The sequence below is a fragment of the Megascapheus bottae genome, chromosome 7, assembly GCF_031878675.1.
Source record: "Megascapheus bottae isolate mThoBot1 chromosome 7, mThoBot2.hap1, whole genome shotgun sequence".
In the NCBI taxonomy this organism is placed as follows: domain Eukaryota; kingdom Metazoa; phylum Chordata; class Mammalia; order Rodentia; family Geomyidae; genus Megascapheus; species Megascapheus bottae.
The window spans coordinates 529485-553667 of NC_143515.1; the positions used below are offsets into that span (position 1 = coordinate 529485).

General features: G+C 44.4%; 1 protein-coding gene across 1 annotated transcript in view; it reads right to left on the bottom strand.

The window, feature by feature from the left end:
- Positions 1–24183, bottom strand: part of Sh3rf3 (SH3 domain containing ring finger 3) — a 158040-nt gene that overhangs the window by 34080 nt on the left and 99777 nt on the right. The window contains exons 6-8 of the mRNA XM_090336260.1: positions 21378–21478; positions 9190–9360; positions 7378–7631 (exon numbers count right to left, since the gene is read on the bottom strand). Coding sequence (XP_090192386.1) covers positions 7378–7631; positions 9190–9360; positions 21378–21478 — 526 coding nt within the window. The remainder of the gene's footprint in view (positions 1–7377; positions 7632–9189; positions 9361–21377; positions 21479–24183) is intronic.

Below are 24183 nucleotides of genomic sequence, written 5' to 3' on the forward strand. Positions count from 1 at the left end.
ATCCCTAGTAATATTCTTGGTTATAAATACTGCTGTCTGATATCAAAATATCAGCTTTCTTTTGATTAATATTACCATTGTAAATTTGATTTCTCATTATTGATAGTCCATTTACAAATTCTCCTATAGCTGACTTATTACTCCTAGATCAACGGTTTAAGGGATTTCATGGTCATTTTCTGGTATGTGAAGAGTGGTGACAAAGGGGATTTGGGCTTCCTAACGTGAGTTCTCCCAGCTGAGGCTGATCAAAACAGAAGTGACCGGAGAGGACAGCAATGACAGGAGCGAGTGGGGTAGTCCCTAGGGTGCAGCAGAGGAGGCTCTGGCCATCTGTGGCAGAGGGATTAGCCTGCATCACAGCTGTCCTGCCTGTGAGTGGGGGAACTCAGGCCAGTCATGCAACACACTGAACCTCACTTTCTGTTTTGTAAAGCGAACAGAATCAACTAGGATGGCATTGTAACCTCACACACTTCAGAAGTGGTTCAGTGTTCAGAGTTTCAGAGAATGTTCTAGCATGTAGCCACTGCTGATAGGTACAGGCTTGTTGTGTCTGTAGATATAAAGAAATAAATGGATTTCCTTGCTGATAATATGTAGTTGTTTTACTTCTAGTATCTGTTATTCTAACACCAATTTCCATTTAGGGCTTTTTAGACCATTTACATTTAATGTCATTATTTGTACGATTAGGTTTATGCCTATCATCCTTCTGTTTGTGTTCCATATATTCTTTCCCTTCCCCCTTATTATCTTTTCTTTTTGATTAGTTGGGTATGTCATGACTTGGTTTCATCTCTTCTGTTAGCTTCTTTGCTGTAACTCTGTTGCCACCCTGAGTGCCTTCTTACCAATAATTCCATAATTCTTCACATACACCATAAACCATAAAAACTAAAATGAGGCTGGGAGTTTGGCCTAGTGGTAGAGTGTTTGCCTAGCGTGCACGAAGACCCAGGTTTGATTCCTCAGTACCACATGCATAGAAAAAAACCCAGAAGTGGTGCCGTGGCTCAAGTGGTAGAGCTCTAGCCTTGAGAAAGTCCAAGGACAGTGCTCATGTCTGATCCCAAGCCCAGAACTGGCAAAACAAAACAGAAACAAAAACAAAACCCTTAAAATGGAAGGCTGTACTTTCTTTTCTCCTTACCTGGACTTTGTGCTTTGGTTATTATGCATTTTATTTTCATGTAAGTTTTAAATCCCAAACTTCATTGTTTCAATTTTTGTTTAAAAGTCTGCTATTTTTACAAATATTTAAATAATTAAAATCCCTAATGTTTATTTATGTATCATTCTAGGGCTCTTTGTTCTTTTCAGATTCATATGTCTGTTTGCGTGAGTGTGTGTGTGTGTGTGCGCGCGTGTGCGTGTGCACCGGTATGCCAGTACTGACACTTGAACTCAGGTTCTCACATTCCCACTGGTTTTTTAGCTCAAGGCTGTCAATCTACCACTGGAGCCACACCTTCATTTCCAGATTTTTTTCTGGTTAATTAGAAATAAGAGTATCATGGTCTTTCCTGCCCTGCTGGCTTTAAATTGTGATCCTCAAATTTCAGCAGCTGAATATCTACTATTACAGACATAAAGCACCAAAACTGGGCTCATATTCTCAACTTCTTCCTAAAGAACTGTTTTATATGTCACGTACAGTGTGTCCACTGCTGATGAAATATTAGAACTGTTTATTTGAAACAGGAAAGGGAAAGGGGGAAAACAAGATGATTGGGAGTGGGTAGGGGGAGAGATATGGGGATTAAAAACATGAGAGGGAGTATCAATGTATGAGAAGTAATGCACCTACTACCTGATGAATGTAACTCTAACCCCTCTATATATTATCCCAACAATTAAAAAATAATTGAACTGAATTATGTCCTCATTTTGCTATCTTTTAAAAGATACTTTTGTTGTCTATAAAACTCTTGAATGGAAAATTCTCCCCCTTTTCCCCCATGAAAATAGTAGGCCTTAAACTAAGGTCCTCAACTCTTGCTTGACTTTCGCTGCTCAAGGTCAGTGTTCTACTGCTTGAGCAACACCTCTACTTGTGGCACTTTTGGTGATTAACTGGAGACTTTTCTACCTGGGCTGGCTTCAAACAGTGATTCTCAGAACTCAGCCTCCTGAGTAGTTAGCATTATAGATATGAGCCATTAGTGACTAGCATGTTCCTTTTAACACTTCTTTAACTTTCTTACTCAAAGTATTTTTGACAAGAAATCTATTGTCACTGCTTCCCACTCCTTTTTAAAAAAAAGTCATGGATTTTCATCAATTTGGTTATGACTTGCCTTGCTATTGTTTGATCTGTGTTTCTGTTGCCCGAGGTTTCACAACTGCCTTTGAGCTGTGGCTACATGATTTTCATCAAATTCAGAACACTTGTGGTCATTATTTCTTAAAATTATTTTTAAGAACCTCTTTTTCCCCAATTATGCTAATATTGAGATGATCAAAGTTGTCCCACTTTCTACTGTTGCTCTGTTCATTTAATTTTTTTAACCTTTGTTTTCATTTTTCAAAGTTTCTATTCCTGTACTTGGCCATTAATTCCAGCCAATATATCTTGATGTCACATACCACAGTTTTTATTCTAGAAGTTTGATTTGGGTCTTGTCAAAATTTTCCAGTTCCTACTTAGTTTTGTGGATATATGGAATGTAATCGCAGTATTATGAGCAAAGTTTTGATGGACTGAGCTGTATCTTCTTTGGAGCCATATCTTTCTGCTCCTTTGTCTATCTAGTAATTTGTTCAACACAGTGATTCTCATGATAAGAGCTAGATATTTTTGCATTCCTATAAATATTCCTAAGCTTTGTTTTGGGGCATAAACTAATTGGAAGCAGTTTGAGCCTTTTGAGACTTGCTCTTAAGACTCTTAGATGGACCTGGAGTTGTGCTCAGTCAACCACTGAAGCTAGGTCCTTTTGTGCCGATTCTTCAATTCCTTGCACATTTGGAATTTCTTCTAGAATGGTGGGAACAGGAGCTATTTCTAGCCCGTGTGTATTCTGGGCACTGTTAACACTAGTCCTTTCTTTCCTTCTTTTCCTGGCTCTGGGTTTTTGCTTACATGCATATGCTGATGAGTTCTCAAGAGTATGCTAAAGACAGTCTTAAAACAGGCCAGATCTCTCCTCTCCATTCCTCTGCCCCACACACTCTATGATTTCTGCTGTGCCCTAATCTATCCCTTTCTCTTGGTTATCGCATGCCTAGTGTTTCAAAACTGCCGCTTTATATATTGATGCTTGCATCATTATTTCAAGTGGAGGGTAAATTCTACCCTTAGGACTGTAGTTTGGTCATAAACAAGAATCTGGCTGATCTTTCAACTATAGAAATCTGATGTTTTCTATAATTTAGAGCCCTTTAGTGGGACCCACTGCTCTTAGGATAAAAACTTGAAACTCCTTGACATGGTGTAAAAGAACCTTCGTGACCAGCCCCTACATACGTGAATTCTTCCAGTCTTTTTATGGCCTTCTACATTGATCTCTCCAAATCTATGAGGCCTCTGTTGGCCACAGGTTTTCTCATTTGCTTCCCTCAGCCTAGAAAAGCCCAAACCCCTCCACCTGGCATTCAGCACTAAAAGCTGAATTCCACTTACTCTCAGATTGAGAGTAAAATGTGTCTTCATAGACAAACTGTCATCTGCACACTGGGCTGCTCTCCACACCTCTGTTCCAGCCACACAGAATGAACTGAAGTTTTCCAGTCAGTAATGGAGTCTTTTCCACTGCTTCCTCCGCTTCCTCTGCTTCCAACTCTGCCTACTCTGTCGGTTTAGCTTCCATTTGCCCTTTAGCGTTCCATGCCTTATCACCTCGTCTTGAAAATTCTCTACACAAGCTTTCCCCACCCCTCTCCTCCTCTCCCCTCAGGTCTGGTGAATTCTCTCTCCTCGTGCTCTCTTAAGGTTACTGAAAACCCTGCCTATGCCTATACCTGTAGAGGAGTCTTTCCAAACTCTATTGTAGAAATTTGTTTCTTGTCCTTTCCTCTAATTGAGCAGAAGTAGGCCCGCCTGCTTTTTATATTTCTGTGCAGATCACTGTGCCTGTATCTAACTCTTTCTTGGATGCTATATTTTTTTTTTGCTGATGAATAGATGGCTTTATGGAACTTTTGCTCCTGCTAAGACCTAATACATAAAAGATATGAGTACTTTACGGGGGAGTGCTCTTCGCTTGGACAAGAGAGTTCCATTAATCAAGTAGAACAGATCATATTGAATGCTATGGCCAATGCAATTTAAGTTTAGTCAAACTGCCTGCCTTTGGCTGGAGATGAGGAGACTGCTGAAATGCCTCCCAGCACAGAGCTGGGGTCTCCTGAAACAGGCAATCACTGCAGCGGACAATCCATTACTCGTGCTGTCGACAGTGTTTTTCTCTCTAAATACAGAATGAAGTGGAAAATGCTGTGGGACCCTAGGAGCACTTAATTTATTGATAGGCCTCGATAGGAGCCATTCTTTAACCTGGCTGACAGCAATAGCGTGGGGACAAGCATGGAGGGTGGGAAGCGCTAGGGAATCTGTTGAACCATCACGCACCCCACTCTCCCCATATGTAAAATTAAACTGATGGGATGCTAGTCACACATCATGGTTACTATGGTGATGGATGACTAGGACACACTGTTGCACTGCCCCCCGCCATGCCCATTTCTTTTGGTATTGCTTTGTTAGTGGATAAAGGAGAAATGACTGGCAGAGCTCCATTTTCTTTTGGAAGTGAGAACGCTGCTAGCAAGGCTTGGCATGGAAAGACCATTACACCGACTCTTTTGCATAGATAACTGCAGGGTACTGTGCCAGAAACTTCACTCACCAGGAATAGCAGGACTGCCCAAGCTTTCATGAATGATAGACTTATCACCACAAGTCCTTTGGGTCTCATGCTCCAGTGGGGCCAGAAAAACAACAATAGCATCTTGGCGTGCTTCTGACCAGTCTAATTGCAGCCAGTCTCCTGGGGCAAGTAAGCTGGGATCTGACAATAGCTGAGAAGCACTTGTGTGACACAGACAACTGTACTTGGATGGCTTCAGGGTTGCAGAAACACAGACGTCATTCTTGGCTTAACTTAGGCAAAACAGATATTTATAAAAGACTAGTAGGGACCTATAGGATCTCTGGCTTCAAAGAGTTGATCGTAAGTGGCTGGAAAGCCAAGACAGTGCCCAGATGACTGGTGCCAGTCCTACCTCTGTTGGTCTCAGACACAGCCCTGAAATTTACCAGTAATTTACCAGTAGTCCATCCTTCATTTGTGGGAGAGCTCAGTGTTCACGCCATTCCTTCTAACTTTGGATGACACTCACACAGGACCCAGGATTTTCTCTTTTAAACAGAAGCTTATGCAGGGGCATCTGTTTGCTTGAGATGGACCATGTGACTCTTTCTTACCTACCAGGCAGGTTGGACATACAGTGTTGCCTCCTACCACGTGTGGGCGTGGAGTGGGAATGAGCACCGAGATTCCCAAAGTGCAGTGGAAGCCCCACAAAATGAAATGATGCCAGATCACCTAGAGCAGCCAACACAACTCTCACAGGACTCATCTGGTTCTTCATTTGCCGTACATCAGCTGCCTTCACATCTAGTTTACATTTTAATTTATAAATTAGGCATAAGAAGATTAGCCAGTGTAATTAATAATCAAGTACACAACTGTAATAATATAGTATGATAAGACTTATGTAAATGTTCCCTCTCTCCTCAGCTCTCTTCTCACTACCCTGTCTCCCTTCTTGTATAATGATCACTGTTCACTGACTGTAGGCAACTGGAACCACTAAGAGCCATGTGTGGACAGGGGAGGAAAACAGTATGTGGAGCCAGTTAGGGAAAATCCTGTTCTCCTCTACTGCTGTTCATCTGACTCTTCCATTCTCCTGCTTTAAACACACCACACACACACACACACACACACACACACACACACACACACACACCACACACACACACCACACACACACACACACACACACACACACCACACACACACACACACACACACACCACACACACACACACACACACACCACACACACACACACACACACACACCACACACACACACACACACACACACCACACACACACACACACCACACACACACACACACACACACACACACACACCACACACACACACACACACACACACACACTTTCACCACTCAGCATTCATTAGTTATGAAGAAGCTCATTCTGGAAATGGCTCTTCTAAGGACGACTACCTACTCACTTGCCAGCCTCCATCACCAGGTGTCCCACACAGACACTGCCTCCACCAGCACCTTCAGTCCTCTGCTGATGTGACATCATGTCACCCTCCCTAAGGATTGGTCAATCATTCAGTCAGGACAGCCTGAGATCAGAGTCAGTGCTGTGTCTAGTTAGTAGGCATGCCAATTGCTACTCCTTCCTTCCTTCCTTCCTTCCTTCCTTCCTTCCTTCCTTCCTTCCTTCCTTCCTTCCTTCCTCCCTCCCTCCCTCCCTCCCTCTCTCCTTCCCTCCCTCCCTTCCTCCCTCCTTCCTTCCTTCCTCATTCCTTTCCTCCCCCCTTCCTCCCTCCCTCTTTCTTTGGTTTGTTTCTTTTCTACTGTGTGTGTGTGTGTGTGTGTGTGTGTGTGTGTGTGTGTGTGTGTGTGTGTGTGTGTGTGTGTACTGGGGATTGAACCCATGGCCTGGATGCAATCCCTTAGCTCAGGACTGGTGCTCTACCTGCTCTACCACTTGAACCACAGCTCCACTTTGGACTTTTTGGTGGGTAATTGGACATAAAAGTCTCATGGATTTTTCCCTTCTGCGGCTGGCTTTTTGAATCATGATTCTCAGATTTTATGACTCCTGAGTAGCTAGGATAATAGGCATGAACTGCCAGGGCCAGGCTAAACTGTTTTTTCTTAAGCTTATAGATTAATGCCTCCATTAAAGAGAAAGGTCATGGATTCTCATTCTTTCTAGGCTCAGAGAACTTTAGGAAGGGGATCCTCTCGCCTGTGTTCTTTACCAACTCTGTCTCACAAGGTGCAGCCTAGTGGGGAAACCCAGACATGAGTGGCAAGTGTCGGCTGCCTTACTGGAGCCGGCATCCAGGGGTACTAGTGTCAGCCATATTAACCCATGCAGTTCTCTTGCCATGCCCAAATGTGCAAAGGTCTATAAGCTCCACATCACTTTCGCTGTCTGTCAGGGATTATAATTCTTGGGGATTATGACAGGCATGTCAATCCTACTCCCCACTGTGGCCTGCTAGAAAGTAGGGCCAAAATATAAAGGATGTCCCGTGATTGGTGCCCCTGAAACTCCTCTTGTTGATTACTGGCCAGGTGAATCTGCATCCGTACCTGCTTGGATGGTGCTCCGAGCCTGGCCGGCTGTGGTCTGGGCTGCATGCCGCAGGCAGCTGCCTATTGGTGGAGAAGCTGCCAGGTGCTGGGAGTGAGCCTGAGGTGTGGTAAGGGGCAGGGCAGGCCTGGTGGTAGTTGCCGGGCTGCTCAAACTTCCGCCACCAGGCTGCATGGTAGTGGTCATCCCTTTGGCCAGTGGAGACCCTCCAAGCGCATTATTCCGAGATGACCCAGCTCCTCCTCCAGGAACCCTAAGGAAATAAGCAAAATCAAGCCAATGAAAAGGCTCAGATGAAAGCAGGTCACACACCACTTACAATGACCAGCTGATTTGTACAGCTGAGAGATGGTCAAATGATCAGGGAAGTTCCTAAAACAATGTGAAGCATGCTGAGCACTGTATAAAGCAGAGCCAACTTCCAGTGTAAATATTCAAGCAAAAGAACTTGAAGGAATAGAGACATGATCACAATCAACTATGTGCACCAGAGTTACTGCCTCAATTCCTTCTAACAAACAATCATGTGTCTCCACCCACAACTAGTCATGTCTCACAAGGTTTTGACACATCTAGTATAAGATGAAGACAGGACACCAACTCCTTCTGACCATGGTGCCATCTTGTCTCTGTTGGTCACTAGAAAAGGCATAGGCAATATCATTTTCTTTTGAGGATGTCAGGGAACTTGCAGCTTCATACCAGAAATAGATGTCCTTCTACGCCAAAGCTCTTAGATGAAACCACTTTACACAAAAGGAGGGGAGTCATTTTGGAAATGGGCCTTTAACTTTTTTCCTCTACACACGTGTGAATACATGAGTTGTATTCACCCTCAACTCATACCCTGGCTCTAGGGGCATGAGCTCGGAAGAAGCTTTCATGGGTTATCTTTTAGAGGCTCTAAATGTCATCTTCTATTTATCTAGGAGCTGAGTTAAACCCATTTCTTAACCTTTAAGATCTTACTCAGATCTCACATTGGTGGCTCATGCCTGTAATAATTACTTAGGAGGCTGAGATCCGAGGACTGTGGCTTGAAGTCAGCCTGGCAGGAAAGTCTGTGAAACTCTTATCTCCATTAACCATAAGAAAGCCAAAAGTAGAGCTATAGCTCAAATGTCTAGCAAGTGACCACCTTATGGCCAGTCCACAGCTGCCTTATGGAGCAGGCATGCAGAGGCACTAGTGTCAACCATATTAATCCATGCAGTTTTCTTTTACAGGTGCTGAGAGATGAAGGTCAAATGGGTCAGGCAAAGTCCTGAAACAATAATGTTAAGATACTGAACACTGTATAAAGCATAGAGCCAACTCCCAGAGTAAATATTCAAGCAAAGTAACTCATCCAAGCCCTAGTTCAAGTCCCTGGTATTCACACACACACGCACACCCCTCAGGAGCTGGAAGAAGCAATAAATTGTACGTAGGACACACGTGGATGTGTGCTATCCTTACCTCTCACACATACACTCACACTGGAGCACATATATACTATACACTTGTGCCCACATACTGTCCTCACACAGGCACACACACTGGAGACCGTGCTCTCTGGTAACTCCTCTCAGTTGTTGCTACCTTGAATCCCACGCTCCCTGCTCCTATTCTTCTCCCTGAGTGGTTAGTGTCCACTGAGGGAAGCCAAGACACTCAAGCTCATCAGGATAACCATTCACCAAGGGGAGAGCAGTTGCCCTGCTGCCTCTGGATTGAGTGTTTCTAGGGACACATTCTACAGCATGGCCTCCAGGGTCCCCACAGTATTAGGGGACTTTATCCCTTCCTAGCCCACGCTGCTGGATCCTTACCTTGAGACCGGAGTCACATAATTCCCTGGGAAGACCCCTGAGACCCCGGTCCTCAGTGATGCCCCCTTGAACCAGCCATCCTGGCACTTCTCCAGCACCCGGTACATCTCACCCTTGCGCAGCTCCAGCTCATCATTCTTCTGGGGTTTGTAAGCATAGAGAGCCAGGTACCTATTGGCAGAAGAAGAAGACAAAGATCAGAAGACACCTTTCTTAGGAAATGGCAGTGTGGGCAGAGGGCACACAGCTCAACATCGGATTAGCCAGCCTACACAGAATAGCTAATGTCGTTAGGGCTCCCTAGTTCAAAAAGAACTCATAGCTCCCTCACCTGATTCAGTTCTACCGCAAACCCAAGTAGCAGGAGGGAGGAAGGAAGACAGGAGGACCTGTAGATCTGAAGAGGCTACAATGCCACCTTGGGCCCATTGGGAAAGCAGGCAAGAACTATGCAGGGCTGAGGTGTGAGGAGGGCAGGCCTGACAAGAGGCCATAGAAATGGATTCTGGTACTTGATCTTTGGTCCTCACAATTTTTTTTTCTGTTCCTCGCGATGTCGATAGTCTAGTGCTCTGAGCAAGAGGAACCCTGGGGGAAATCTAGCATTGCAAAGTTAGTCTGGGCTGGGCTTTCCATATGCTGTCACTGGCCAAACTGGGTGGGAAGAGTACTCTGAAACTTTTCAAAGATAAGATGGCCTGTTATGGAATTCTTGGCTGAGTATTTCCCAGAAATGTTTACACTATGATTAATTATTGACTTTTACTTTTCTTTTAAGACTTACTTACAAATAAGGCTAAACAGACAGTGGTGAAAAACCTGGGTTTATATGGTATGCCTTAAAGTTGGCTACAGCAAGTTCCTCTTGTGACACGACCACCCCTCAATCCCACTTGGACTTGGAACAGGTACACCTGTTCTGTGCTAAATTAATGGGCATAACTGCAGCAGATAACTGTGTTTTCTCACAAGATTCAGTCATGAAAGTGGATGGGCCCTTTGGCTAAGAGAAAAATGGAAGGCGAATTCTCAAGAGTCATGTAATGGATCTCACACTCGGACCAACTGCTTTGTGGATGTGTTGACCTCTCCAGGGACCACAGACTTCTACAGGTGTCTGCAGGTCTCTGGGGCAGAGGAGCCCAGGAACTCCCCAAAGAATTTCTGGAACTCAGCTCACTCGGTTCAAGGAGGCATAGAAATTAAGAAATCCTTTCACAAATAAAACTATCTTTGCCTTAAAATAAAATCTGCCACCCTCTCTCCTATATCCTCATACTCTATCCATAAGGAACTCTGCTATTTTACAGTGGGAACTTGGGTCCTTTGTCTACGATGCCCTCTACCCTGGAACACCAGCTAGGATGAAGTGTGGATTGCGTTTTCTTTCTTTGTTATCTTCCTTGAGAAGATAAGAAATCTGCGTTTCCAGGAAATAGGGCCCTTGAGAAAGGATCCTTCTCATCTCATGCGCATAGATTTGCACAGTCCATGCGTGCTCAGGTGACAGATAAGAGAACCAGGGTGCCGTTCTTCCCTTGAATGACCTCAGAGAAATTGCTAGCAAGAGAAAGTCACACAAGGACTGCATTTATACACCTAAAGCTTCTGTGTGCTGTGTGTGATTGGGCAGGGGCTGCCCACAGGTAGGACAGTAGCTTCCACACTGTTGGGGACAAAGCAGAGGAAAGAGGAAGAGCAGGGACATCTGGAATCACGGGAACTGCTTAAAAATGACACATGACCTTGTGAACTGACTCTCAAGGAAATGTAATAGAAGCACAAATCCTGTTTATGTGTGTCTCATAGATGACTATGGGTTCCCGCTGGTGACATGGAGCAAACCAGGATCGGCCCTGTGGTGAGTGTAGGGGTCACACCAGCCATCTGTGGGGAGTAAGGCCCAGGGGTCACACCAGCCATCTGGGGGAGTAAGGCCCGGGATACTTGGCCTGTTAAACGTGTCTTAGAGACCAACTTTCTTTTGCAAAACTAAGCTGGGGCCCCACAGCTTGTGATCTGCTGGGGCTGGGGTTGCATCTAGGCCAAGTCCCATTACCCTGGCCACTACTGGCTGGGAAACATTCCTTCACGGAGCACCATCTGTTGTCATGGACCAGCCTCCTGCGGGCATCCTGTTAGGCCAGTTCCTATGCTACTGTGTGGCCTTAGGTCACGGGACACATAACAGAACAAGTATATGGTAGATGAACATCATTAAATCCACCTGCAGAGAGGCTAGTGACTGCGAGGGCTCTCAGTGGGGTTTTCTGGACTACTACTTTATTATACTCATTTCCAATTGATTCCTACCACACATAGAAATCTCAAGGTGGGACAGCCTTCTAAAGAGGGTCAGGGAGTTTAAGTTCTCTCCTTTTCCTCTCTCATCTCCTGTGAGGATCAGGGACTGAGTAGTTGAGTTCTCTTGGGATAGAGGACTTCTAGCAAGTATGCAGCGTGAGGTGGCCTCTGCTGACCTGTGTCCATGTCTACCTTCTAAAAGAGGTCTCTGCTTCAATGGGACTTGGAGAAAAGGGACCAGCAAGCCTTGCTCAGGGAGGCAGTGTTCCAAGATATTCCCTGAATATATTAGAGACTCCTACCTGGTACCTACTATGCTAACATCTAGCTATCTGTTCCTCTCTTCCCTTCTTCCACACATTGCGTGCTCCAGGAGGTGAATTTGACCGACAGTTTATGCTATTTCCTCAGTCCAGACATGTGGTAGACTCTCAGTAAGAAAAATAAAGTAAAATAGGCACCCCAGTATTGTGTGATTGTGTGTGTGTGTGTGTGTGTGTGTGTGTTACTTTCAGCTTTTTTGGTAGTAATAGTTTCATGGGCTTTCCTATCTGAGTTGACTTTGAATTGTGATTTTTTTTTTCATCTCAGCCTCCTGAGTAGCTAAGACTACAAGTGTGAGCCACTGGCACTGGCCACAGATACATTTATTTTTCTGATATATTGCCCATGTATATACATATATATATACATACATTGAAATATATTCAATATACAGAGAGGTTTCATTGACACTGATTTTTTACATCATATTTCAAATGTCATGTTTAACAAACAAGTATTCAAGAAGGGAATCTCTATATGCAATCACTGGCACATAAATTTTAGAACATAATTAAGCTGTGACTTTGTCATAGATACATATCAATCTATATGATATATTATGTCTATAGATTATATATACCAACATAGATCTTTATGTCTCTGCAGTTGTTTGTATCTCCAAGACCATGTCAATATTCTTGGGTACCTGAACATTGAGTCATCGCTCTTGCACTGTTTGGATTTAATATCCACATATGAAGGAGACCATGTATTTTTTGTTCCTTTGGTCTTGACTTATCTCACTTAACTTGATTTGCTCTAGTTTCGTCCACTTCCCAGTGAATGCCAGTATTTTACCGTGTCTGGTGGTGATGTAAGACTCCATTGTGATCACATTAGTTGTATCTATTCATCTGTAGTGGGGCATCTGGGTTGTTTCCCTCACTTGGCTATTGTGAGTAGTGCAGAGATGAGCATGGCTGAGCAGGTGTCCTTATCATATCCTGGGTTATGATGCTCAGGGTAGATGCCCAGGCGTGGTATGGCGGGATCGTAGGGAAGGTCTATTTTCAGTTTTTTGAGAAACTTCCAAACTGCCTTCCAGAGTGGCTGAACTAGTTTACATTCCCACCAGCAGTGCAGTAGGGTTCCTCTTTCTCCACATCCCTGTCATCATTTGTCATTGTCTGAGTTCAGAATATTGGCCATTTGGATTGAGGTATCTTAGGGTTGTTTTTATTTGCATTTCTTTTATGACCAAGGATGATATTTTTTATTTTTTTGCTATTTTAACCTCTTCTTTTGATGTCTCTCTTTAGTTCACTTGCCCATTTAGTGATTGGTTTGTTGGGTTTAGGAGGGGGTTATTTCTTGAGTTCCCTGTAGATATTGGATATTAAGTATTATTATTAAAAATATCTTTTTCCAGTTGGTTGGCTGTCTTTCTAATTTAGTAGCTATGCCTTTGTCTGTGCAGAAACTTTTGTGTGTATGTGTGTGTGTGGGGGGGCATGTCATGGGGCTTGAACTCGGCCTGGGCACTGTCCCTGAGCTCTTCAGCCCTACCCTTGAGCCAAGCCCCACTTCCCATTTTCTAGAGGTTAATTGGAGATATGAGTCTCAGGTCCTTTTGTGCCCGGGTTGCCTTGAAACCTTGATCCTCAGATCTCAGCCTCCTGAGTAGCTAGGATTACAGGTGTGAGCCACTGTGCCCGACAGAAACTTATTTTTTTGGTAGACTCTCTCCAGTCTGTTGTGACCACAGGACCTTGTTCAGGAAGTTTTTGCCTGTGCCTATGAATTCCATTGTCTCTCCTACTCTATCATGTAGCAGTTTCAGGGTTTCCGGTCTGATATGTAGGTCTTTGATCCATTTTGAGTTAATGTTTGTGCAGGGTGACAGGCTGGGATTAATTTTTAGTTTTCTGCATGTGGCTGCCCAGTTTTCCCAGCACAGTGTTTATTCCACTGTACATCTCTGGCTCCTTTGTCAAATATAAGTTGACTATAGGTATGTGGTTTTATTTCTGGATATTCTATTCTGTTCCATTGACCTTCTGGTCCATTTTTGTTCCAATACCATGCTGTTTTTGTTATGGCTCTATAGTAGAGTTTGAAGTCTGGTATTGTAATACCACCTGCATCACTCTTTTTGCCTAGAATTGCTTTGGCTATTCTAGGTCTTTTGTTGTTCTAGATGATCCTTTGGATTACACCTTCTGTTTCAGCAAAGAATGTCTTTGGGATTTTGATGGGAACTGCACTGAAATTGTACATCAATTCTGGCAGTGTCGCCATTTTCAGTATGTTGGTTCTCTTTATCCATGAGCATGGGATGTCTTTCCGTTTCCTGGAAAACTCTTTCATTTCTTTCTTTCGGCTTTTATTGTTTTCATTAAATAATTCCTTTACATCTTTGGTTAGGTCAATTCCTAAATATTTTATTCTTTTGGGGGCTATTACAAATGGGATCATTTTCTTGATTTCTCCTTCTATCTGTGTATTGTTGGTGTACACAAAAGCTACTGACTTTTGAAGGTTGCTTTTGTATCCTGCCACTTTGCTACAGTGATTTATTAGTTCTAGGAGTTTGGGAGTGGAGGTTATTGGTTCGTTCAGGTTTAGGATCATGTATCTGCAAATAGGAATAGTTAAATTTCTTCTTTCCCTATGTGGATCCCTTTGCTGTCCTTCTCTTGCCTTATTGCTCTGGCTAAGGATTCCAGCACTATATTGAAGAGAAGCAGAGAGAGTGGACATCCCTGTCTTGTTCCTGATTTTAGGGTAAATGGTTCTAGTCTTTCTCCATTTAGTATCATGCTGGCTGTAGGTTTTTCATATATGGCCTTAATTATTTTAAAGAATGCACCTCATAGTCCTATTTTCTCTAGTGCTTTCAACATGAATGGATGCTGTGTTTTGTCAAATGCCTTCTTGGTATCCAGAGAAATTATCATATGATTGTTAACCTTAGCTCTATTGATATGATGTATTACATTAACTGATTTGCAAATGTTAAATCAGCCTTGCATCTGTGGGATGATGCCTATTTGATCATAGTGTATAATTTAAATAATTGTTTCTGGATTCTGTTGGCTATTATTTTATTGAGGAGCTTTGCATACAAACACCTTTTTAAGGTGGAAATAGGCTTCATCACATTCAACAATGTATATCTAGTAGGCAAACATGGAGTGCTGAGACTAGAGAGAGAATGTTAATCAGACAGAGAAACTTTGAAATAAAAATAGAAAGGCCAAGACCAACAATTCTTGGTACAATCGGTATGACAGCTCTCTGCACAGTGGGCCGTGCAGGCCCCCACTCAGAGGGAGTGGGAAGGAACCCCTACCCTGCTACCTCACCTTAGGCCATCACTTAGCAGGGCTGGCAGCCCTTCGTGGAGCCTCACCACATCCCTGGGCAGTCTCCCTCACTATGAAATGTCAGGACTCATGTAGTGCCTAGGTGAATCCTTACGTCTGTCCTGTAGCAGACACTGTGTCACTATCAGTTTCTCTTTTCCTCCCTCACCTGAGGCTTTGTGGTTGGCTCAGTACTGTATCAGGCTTTGTACTGCAGCCTGATAAATAAGGCCTTAGGCAGTCAGCTGGAAACCAGCCTTTAAGAAAGTGGGGTTATGCACCTGGAAAGCATATATCTCCCTCCATGGGACACTAGCACTGGAGGGCTCTCTGTATCACTGAGCAGCTAACAAACAAAATCCTCTAGACTTTCAATGGCTAAGAAGCTTGATGTCTTGTGTGAAGAGGCTTAATGTAGCAGAAAATACAAATCTATCTTTTTTGAAACTCGAAACCATGTGTCTCTTAGCAGCTCCTGGGCCAACCAAAATAAGGCAAGTGGATACAGAGCTGATGTCCTTATATTTGCTTTTTAGGTTTCTATTTTTCTGCCTTTATATTGCACCAGGAACCATGTCTGTGTTCATTTAAAGTAAAAAATGTAATTTTGGAAGAATCTTTTTTCTGAGTGTAAAGGTCTTAAAATGACATGAAGCCCTAATATAAGGAGTTTGGCAGGGAAAGATGGAACACTTGCTTTTATGCCGAGATGTAAGCATGAGGTCACTGCCCAATTAAATGATGTACATATCCTAAAATACTGCTGAAGGATAGCCAATTCATTCCCAGAAGGTAATTAACCTTCAGTTATTTTATGACTACTTCAGGACCACAAGCCTGTCAAGTGTATCACATAACAGAGTATTTATCACATCTGCTCACACTTTTTTTTTTTCGTTGAATGTGGAATGTGAATTCCTAGCTGTTGAATGGAGGTGCTAACCATTTACTGCTGCAGTCCCCGGGTGTGTAAGAGTATTCTTCCCAGCCCCCGACACTAGTAGGCTTAGCCTTTCTCTGGCAGCGACTCATGTGGCAGGTGCCTGATGTTGGCCACCTCCTGCTTCAGGAAACTCCTCGATATTCTTGCTCTGCCAGGCCTGAACATGTGGGTGTCCTTTCACATCCCTGGGGCTCGGTATGCCCTACTGTTTCTCACAGGGCACATGAACCCAGGGTCTGGCATGGGGGAAAGCTGGGTGCTCCACAGCTGGTTTAGTTTCTGTCCTGGTTTCTATTCTCTGCATGTTTCAAGCCTTGGAAGCTCAACACAGGCCTTAACAGAGTGCTCGAGGCAATCTCTTCAATGCATTGAGAATAGGCTGTTCACTGTGTTCTAACAGGCACAAAGCCAGATGGCAATTAGAAAAGGTACCTTTGTGAACAGGTGGTTGAAGCAAAGACACTCCCAGTTTAGAGTTGGCCTTATGAAGAATATCTGATGACACAACTTGATCATGAGTCCTTCCTCAGCATGCTAGAATAAGAGGGACCACGTTCTCCTCGAGGGTAGTTTGGTGGGCTTTGAGACAAATGTCAGCACAGCCAGGAAAACAGGGTTAGCTTTTGAGATGTGACCAGAGACTTGGTCTCAATCCAGCATTGCTGGATGCTAGTGCCTAAGGTTTCTTTTCTCTGCTCTGCAGACCAACTTCTCCTTCCTCTTACTTGTTTGGGGTTACAGGCCTGCTCTCAGGTCCTGGAGTGGGCCAATATACACTACACTTGGACCCAGGCAAGTCACATGTCAGCCCTGTCGATCTGGGGCCTAGCTATTCTTTCCCCTCCAGGTATTGTTAACCAGCATTAATCAAAAGAGACTGCTCATCCAACCAGGAGTTCTGAGTGGGGGTACATCTTGGCGGTGGTACCACTTTCTTCCCTGCCCCAAAATAGTGCTGCTCAGCCACTCTGCTCTTTGGTCTTTCACTCTTGGCCAAGAGCACTACGGTGTCCATGGGGAAGAGGGGGCGAGAATCGGATCCTCCTACTTTAGATGGCCCTGCTCACCATGTTTCCAGAGTCTCAAGGTGCTCTGAACAACTCAGTTCTGAGGTAAGCACGGCTGCACTCACATTCCCAGGATCATGAAAGGCAACCAAGCTAGACATAGATTTTTTTTTAACAAACTAGGAGTTCACAGGGGTAGTCTGGGGCAGTGCTTTGTCTCTTCAGTGGAGCAGTAACTTTACGCACTGAGATAGAAGCTTGGTTCCCTCCCATATGCCGTGAAAACCTTCAATGTACACTAGAAGAAGAAGAGTAAAGGGCAACTGTCTGCCACCAACAAAAACGATGCCAGGCTTTGTCATTGCCAGGGCTCAAGTTTCAAGGCACATGGAGATTGTGACTGAGGACTCCGGAGTGGTTCCATTACTCTACACTGTCCTTGACTGACCCTCCCACAGCATCACTGGAAGACGGCCTGCTGTAGCTGCTGAATTGGCCTTGTAAAGACAGTTTATCTTATGCTGAAGTTCTGTTTTAAGCATGATTCCCAGATACTGTTTTGGGAAGAAAAGTTAGCTAAGAAGCAAGCATGCTTTTGTACCAGGCTACTGCCACCGTATTTGCGCAAATACTAGGCTCTGGGAACCCGAGGATCAGTGAATGGACAAGCTACTTCACTTCATGACAAACTGAGGAGGTCAATCTTATTATTCCCTAGGAATCACATATAAATGTAATTTTATTTATTTATTTATTTATTTTTGTTATCCTGGAGCTTGAACTCAGGTCCTGAGCACTGTTGAAAGTGAGCTTCTTTTGCTCACGGCTAGCACTTTGCCACTTGAGCCACAGCACCACTTCTGTGTATGTGGCATCAGGGAATTGAACCTAGGGCTTCATGCATGCTAGGCAAACACTCTACCACTAAGCTATACTCTCAGCCCTAAATGTGACTTTTTTAATGGTCATGTTTTCAAAGTAGACCTTGTGTAGTGCTGCAGTAGGTCTCATTTCCAGGCATGTGCCTGCTGCTGTGGGATATAGCTATGGAATGTACACAGTAAGTGCATACTGCTGCTTTGTGTGTTTCTAGGTGCATGTCTGCTGCCAGTAGACAGCCACAGAACGTGCACACTAAACTCATTGTGCCCATAATGAGCTATCTGTGGTTCAGACCAACCACTGTACCACCTGCTCACGCCACCTAAATCATAGTCAATAAGAAAGATACCATCACATAATATGTAAGTCTCCCTCCCTGCCACACAGATGAATCATGATTAGAATCTCAAGTTCTAAAGAAACAGCTGGGGCCAGGAGTTTGGTTCAATTCCTCGATACTACATACACAGAAAAAGCCAGAGATGGTGCTGTGACTCAAGTCGCACAGCTCTAGTCTTGAGAAAGCCCAAGGACAGTGATCAGGCCCTGAGTCTAAGCCCTGGACTAGCGAGAGAGACAGAAAGAGAGAGAGAGAGAGAGAGAGAGAGAGAGAGAGAGACAGAGACAGAGACAGAGACAGAGACACACAGAGAGAGAGACAGAGAGACAGAGACAGAGACAGACAGAGACAGAGAGACAGAGACAGAGACAGAGAGACAGAGACAGAGAGACAGACAGAGAGAGAGAGCAGGAGAGCGAGAGAGAACACACCATACCATGGGAATGAGAATGAAGCAGGGAGGGGAAGAGGGGGGTGTTGAGGGTTCCAGAGATCTTGTCCCCATAGCAGGAAAGTTTGGGGAGGAAGAGGTTCACTTGTTCCCTAAGTCAAGTCCTTTAGCATATGTTTGTTTGTGTGTCTACGTTTGTATTCAGAGAATTCTTGGGTGTTTGAGCAGCTTTCTCTGGTGGCTGACCTGACTAGTAAAAGCAGAGGCCCTTCACACCCAGGGAGGGGACAAGACGTGTTCAGAGCCTGTGTGTGGACATTCAGGTAGTTGTAGGACCCCCCAAATAATCTTATTACCCTGGTCTGTACCTTGCCTCACATTTGGGGAACTGTATCAAGAACATTCTTTTTGTTTTGTTTTTTTCCAGTCCTGGGCTTGAGCTCAGGGCCTGAGCACTGTCCTTGGATTTTCTCAAGGCTAGAGCTCTACCACTTGGGCCTCAGCACCATTTCCGGATTTTTTCTATGTATGTGGTACCGAGGAATCAAACCTGGGTCTTCGTGCAAGCTAGGCAAGCACTCTACCACTAGGCCAAACTCCCGGCCCCTCAAGGACATTCTTTTTTTTTTTTTTTTTTTGCCAGTCCTGGGCTTGAGCTCAGGGCCTGAGCACTGTCCTTGGACTTTCTCAAGGCTAGAGCTCTACCACTTGAGCCTCAGCACCACTTCTGGCTTTTTTCTATGTATGTGGTACCGAGGAATCGAACCCGGGTCTTCATGCATGCTAGGCAGGCACTTTAACCACTAGGCCAAACTCCCGGCCCCCTCAAGGACATTCTTATGAGGGTAAAGTCTCCTCCCTTGAGGATGGTGTTCTCTATCCAGTTTTGTTTTTGTTTTAAAAGATGAAACAGCCTATCCAGAAGCAGTCCAGGAGTAAGATCAACTCAGATCTAGGACAGGATTGCTGTTACTAGATATTGGGGGAGAGTGGCCCCCAAACTCCTAAAATACCAGAGTTCACCGATGGCAGTCTCTTGTTTGAATGACACAGTAACTGCACACAAGCGTATCTCCTCGTGTATACTTACGTCATCGCTAGACAACGGCTCATCCCTGACGCAATGTCTGCGTATCACTTCACAAGTGTGCATTAGGCCTAGCGCTAGGTGTATGGCACATTTAAGTTTATCTTTAGGAAATTCCTAGCATTTTTCTCAAATGTATTCCATCCCTGGGTTGAATCTAAGAGTGGCCGTCAGTGGTGACTATACCATCTATCTGGCATTTGAATTTTCACCTAAAGATATTAAGAATGTAATTTTTTTCTTTTTTATCTATGCTTTTAAATTTTATTTTATTGTCAGAGCGATGTATAGAGGGGTTACAGTTACATTCATAAGGTAGTGAGTACTTCTTGAACACTGTTAGCCCTTACCATATTAACTCCTTAATCTATGTTCTCCTCTGAAAGCTTGTTAAAAACCAGATAACTTTCGGGGCTGGGAGTTTGGCCTAGTGGTAGAGTGCTTGCTCAGCATTCACAAAGACCTGGGTTCAATTCCTTGGTACCAAATGCATAGAAAAAAGCTGGAAGTGGTGCTGAGGCTCAAGTGGTAGAGCTCTAGCCTTGAGAAAAGTCCAAGGACAGTGCTCAGGCCCTCAGCTCAAGGCCAGGACTGGCAACAACAACAACAACAACAACAACAGCAATAACAAAAAACCCAGATAACTTTCTAATTTCTTTGATTAAGCTGATTAACCACAATAGGGTGGCCAAGTTAAAGGAGGTATGCAGAATTTTCCTATCTGAAAGAAGTGGTAACTCTTTTAACTTGTCTGAAGAGCTAGGTGAGAAGCTGAGCTGCTTCTAGGAAGCCTTTTGAACTTAGTGAGTTTTTTTTTTCCAAACACAAATTTTGTTTTGTTTTCTGCTTAAAAAATACAGGCTCAACAAGTGCTTAGGATCTGGGTGTTCCTCTGACCTGCCCTAGAGGATGAAACTTTCTTATCCTGTGTTTGCCAAACGTATCCTCTCCACCTTAAAGCATCCCTTCAAGAAACTGAACTCATCAGCCAAATGGAAGAGAAGGCCAACTCGTTCTTCAGAAGGCTATTGAAATGGGAAATTTTTAAACTGCACGTTTCTTAAGAGCTGTAATTTAGCAGAGCAGCTTTCCTAAACAAGATAAGTGTTCACTTCCTAGCAGTGATTCATGTGGTTATATTTGGGGCTGTTATGCAGCTGGACTGCCCTGGGAGAGTGCTTAGGATGGGTGAATACTCACTAGTTCTGAGCCACCAGCAACCAAGTTGCTATCCCTATGACAAAGCTGCTCATTGCTTAGCCACTTCGCCCCTTTCTTGAAGAAGCCCAGACTTCAAGGGCCTCTGTGGCAGTCCAGAGTTCATGCTACAACGGCTCCTTTTCTGATGGACCAGTACCTGCATTGTTGAAGAGTTTTGAACTGCCCTCACTTCCCATAACCATTTGAGAGATGATGATGCTAAAAGACCTTGCTAGGCTTCTGTTGGTTCTACTAATTTTTGGATAGCATCATCAGATGCACGTTAGCTACACTGACCAGACAGTAGTCAACTAAAAAAAAATACAACAACAACCACACATGCAAGTGCTGACATGCAGATGGCACAGGAGATATGGGATTCTGACCACACAAGGGGCAGCTTACACGTTGAGGGGCAGCTGGACTTTGGGAGATGTGACCTGGTCTCCAGCCACAGCAGTAGTTCGAGGAATGACTGTGGGAATGAGTCCAGTTGAGGAGGAGTCCTGGAAACAAATAAGAAGAGATGAGAGTAAGGACACGTTGGTTCTGTCCCTAGAAAGGAGAAACACGGGGTTAGGCTGACACCAGCAGCCTGTCTGTCCCTCAGCCCTCTGTCCCTCTACCTTCCCACAGCCTCAGGGCTGCCTTGGACGTTCATATGTTGTTTCAATCTGGAGGGAGCTTGAAAACCCAGGACTCCTGTCCCTGATGGCTCCAGGAATCTGTTCAGCTGGACCCTGGTGGCTCTCACCTAGCTATACTTATCTCCAATAAGCCACTAAAAAAGTCAGAAGTAGAGCTGTGGCTCATATGGTGGGGTGCCAGCCTTGAGTGATAAAACTAAAGGATAGTCAGGCCCTGAGTTCAAGCCCTACTTATTGGCTAAAGGAAAGAGAGATGATCTCTTTGGAGTAGTATATATGCTCAACATGAAAAAAAAAGCCATGTAGGGAGGCCTGACTTTTATTCTTAGCAACTAAGTTATTCTTAGTGTCTGATGATAAGATATAGACTTTGTCTTTGCATTTTAAAACATGAGCTTACTTAAACACAGTATTCCGAGGCATTTCTTAGGCAGTGACAATCAGTGAACAGTGAAGGGCTGCAAGGTAATCAGGGTTTACAGAGCACAACACCTCCCACCAAGGTCCCGCTGGGCTCTTCATGGCTTCAAGGACTTAGGACTTCAGGAAGGTTTTGCTTTGAGGTGGTGCCTTCATTCAGAGGTATGTTAAGTGTTCTGAGACAAAGGGTGGAAGGGAGCATATGAGGGCTTAATGGACTTGCCAAGGAAATTCCTGAATGAGGAATTCTTAGACAGCCCATGAGGGCCAGCTTTATTCTCCCACCACCCCTCCTCCTGTGGGACTTGAACTCTGGGCCTGGGCGCTGTCCCTGAGCTCTTCAGCTTAAGGCTACCACCCTACCACTTGAGCCACAGCACCACTTTCAGTTTTCTGGTGATTAATTGGAGATAAGAGCCTCACCGACTTTAGTGCCTGGGCTGGCTTTGAACCATGATCCTCAGATCTCAGCCTCCTGAGAGCTAGGATTACAGGTGTGAGCCACTGCTCTTGGTTAGCATTATCTTTCTTACCACAGTGTTTGTTCTTCCTGCTCTCTGAAACCTGTGAAACCTGTCCTATCCCTCATGTTTAGAGATATTAGGAGGCACCATTATCCGATGTGTGTCCTTTTCAAGAGAGAAATCCAAGTCCAACTCTTAACACCTGAGAATGTGACTTGATTTGATAGGACAAGGCAGATCTTATATAAGATAAAGATTCTGAGAAGAGATTTACTTTGAGTAGAATGGGCCTGAAATCCAATGACCAGTGGTTTTTTTTTAGGACACAGAAAAGGAAAGCAAAGACACACTGGTGGGAAAAGAAAGCCAGCTGTAACTACAGATCTGATCTAGTGTATTCAAAGCCTGAAGAGCAAGAGGAGGGAATGATCAGTGTTCCTGCCTTATAATCTGGCAAGGTAGAAGAGATGGTACTCTTCCGTCTAGGAAGGGAAGGAATTTGGCACTGGACATAATAAACATGTCATGACTGGAGACATTTGAGCACTGAAGTGTGGTGTGGCTGGGGTTATTAACCAAGAAAATAGAAAGGATGAACTGGACAGACAGATATGAGCATTAAACACACAGCAATGCCATGCAGCCAGGCAGCTCATGGAGAGTCCTTGGCTCTGAGGCTAGCAATCCCTTGTGTGCATGTGTGTGATCTAGACAAGCTCACTGAACGTGCCTTCTCATTTTTATGATTCCAGCCATGAATAAGAGGAGCTAGGTTTACCTCCCCCTAAAAGATCAGACAAGATATATGATTTATTGATTTCCTGGTTCCCAAGGCACTGAAAATCAAGGAGTGAAGACCAGAGAACTTGAAGAACAGAGAATGCGACTGGAGGCCTCTCAAACCAGGGTGGGTGGATGCGGTTTGCTGGGACAGGTGAGGAGGGAGTAGGGAAGAGGGAGGAGGGAGTAGGGAAGGGGAGGAGGGAGTAGGGAAGGGGAGGAGGGAGTAGGGAGGAGGGAGGAGGAAGGCTCCCTGAGCCCCAGACTATGCTATGTAATGACACAGGGACTCAGTAGAGGCTCAGATGGCTCAGAGGCCTCTGGAGAAACAGAAGGTCCTAGAGTTCAGTGGAGAGAACATTTCAAAGGGAAATTTGCCACTGGTTATGCTACATGCTATGGAAGACAAGAAGAAGCCATCAGATTTGGGGGTGCTGACATGGACAAGGGGCTTCTTGGGGAAAGTGATGGTTCTTGTAGGATGGCCACTGTGGCTTATACTCCAGTATCTTGTTTCCCAATGCAAAGACAGAGGAGAGAGGTGTGTGTGTGGGGGGGGGGGGAGAAGAAGAGGAGGTGGAGGAGGAAGAGGAGGAAGAAGGAGGAAAAGGAGAGAAACAGAGAGGGAGAGGAAAGGAAGGAAGAAGGAAGAGGAAACAGAGAGAGATAGTCACTATAGTGTAAAAAACCTGAATGGAGCAGCCAAGATGTTACATAGTAGAGGTTGCATGGGTGATGACAACTTAAACACTTGCAGCCATGCTGTGCTCCAATCTGTGCTGCTGGCATGGGTGGGGTGGGATAGATGAAATGGAAAGGAATGTCAGTGACTGTTACAGAGGATTAGCTTATTCCTGTGAACAACAAGATATTCATGGCAGAGTCTGGAGATTAACATAT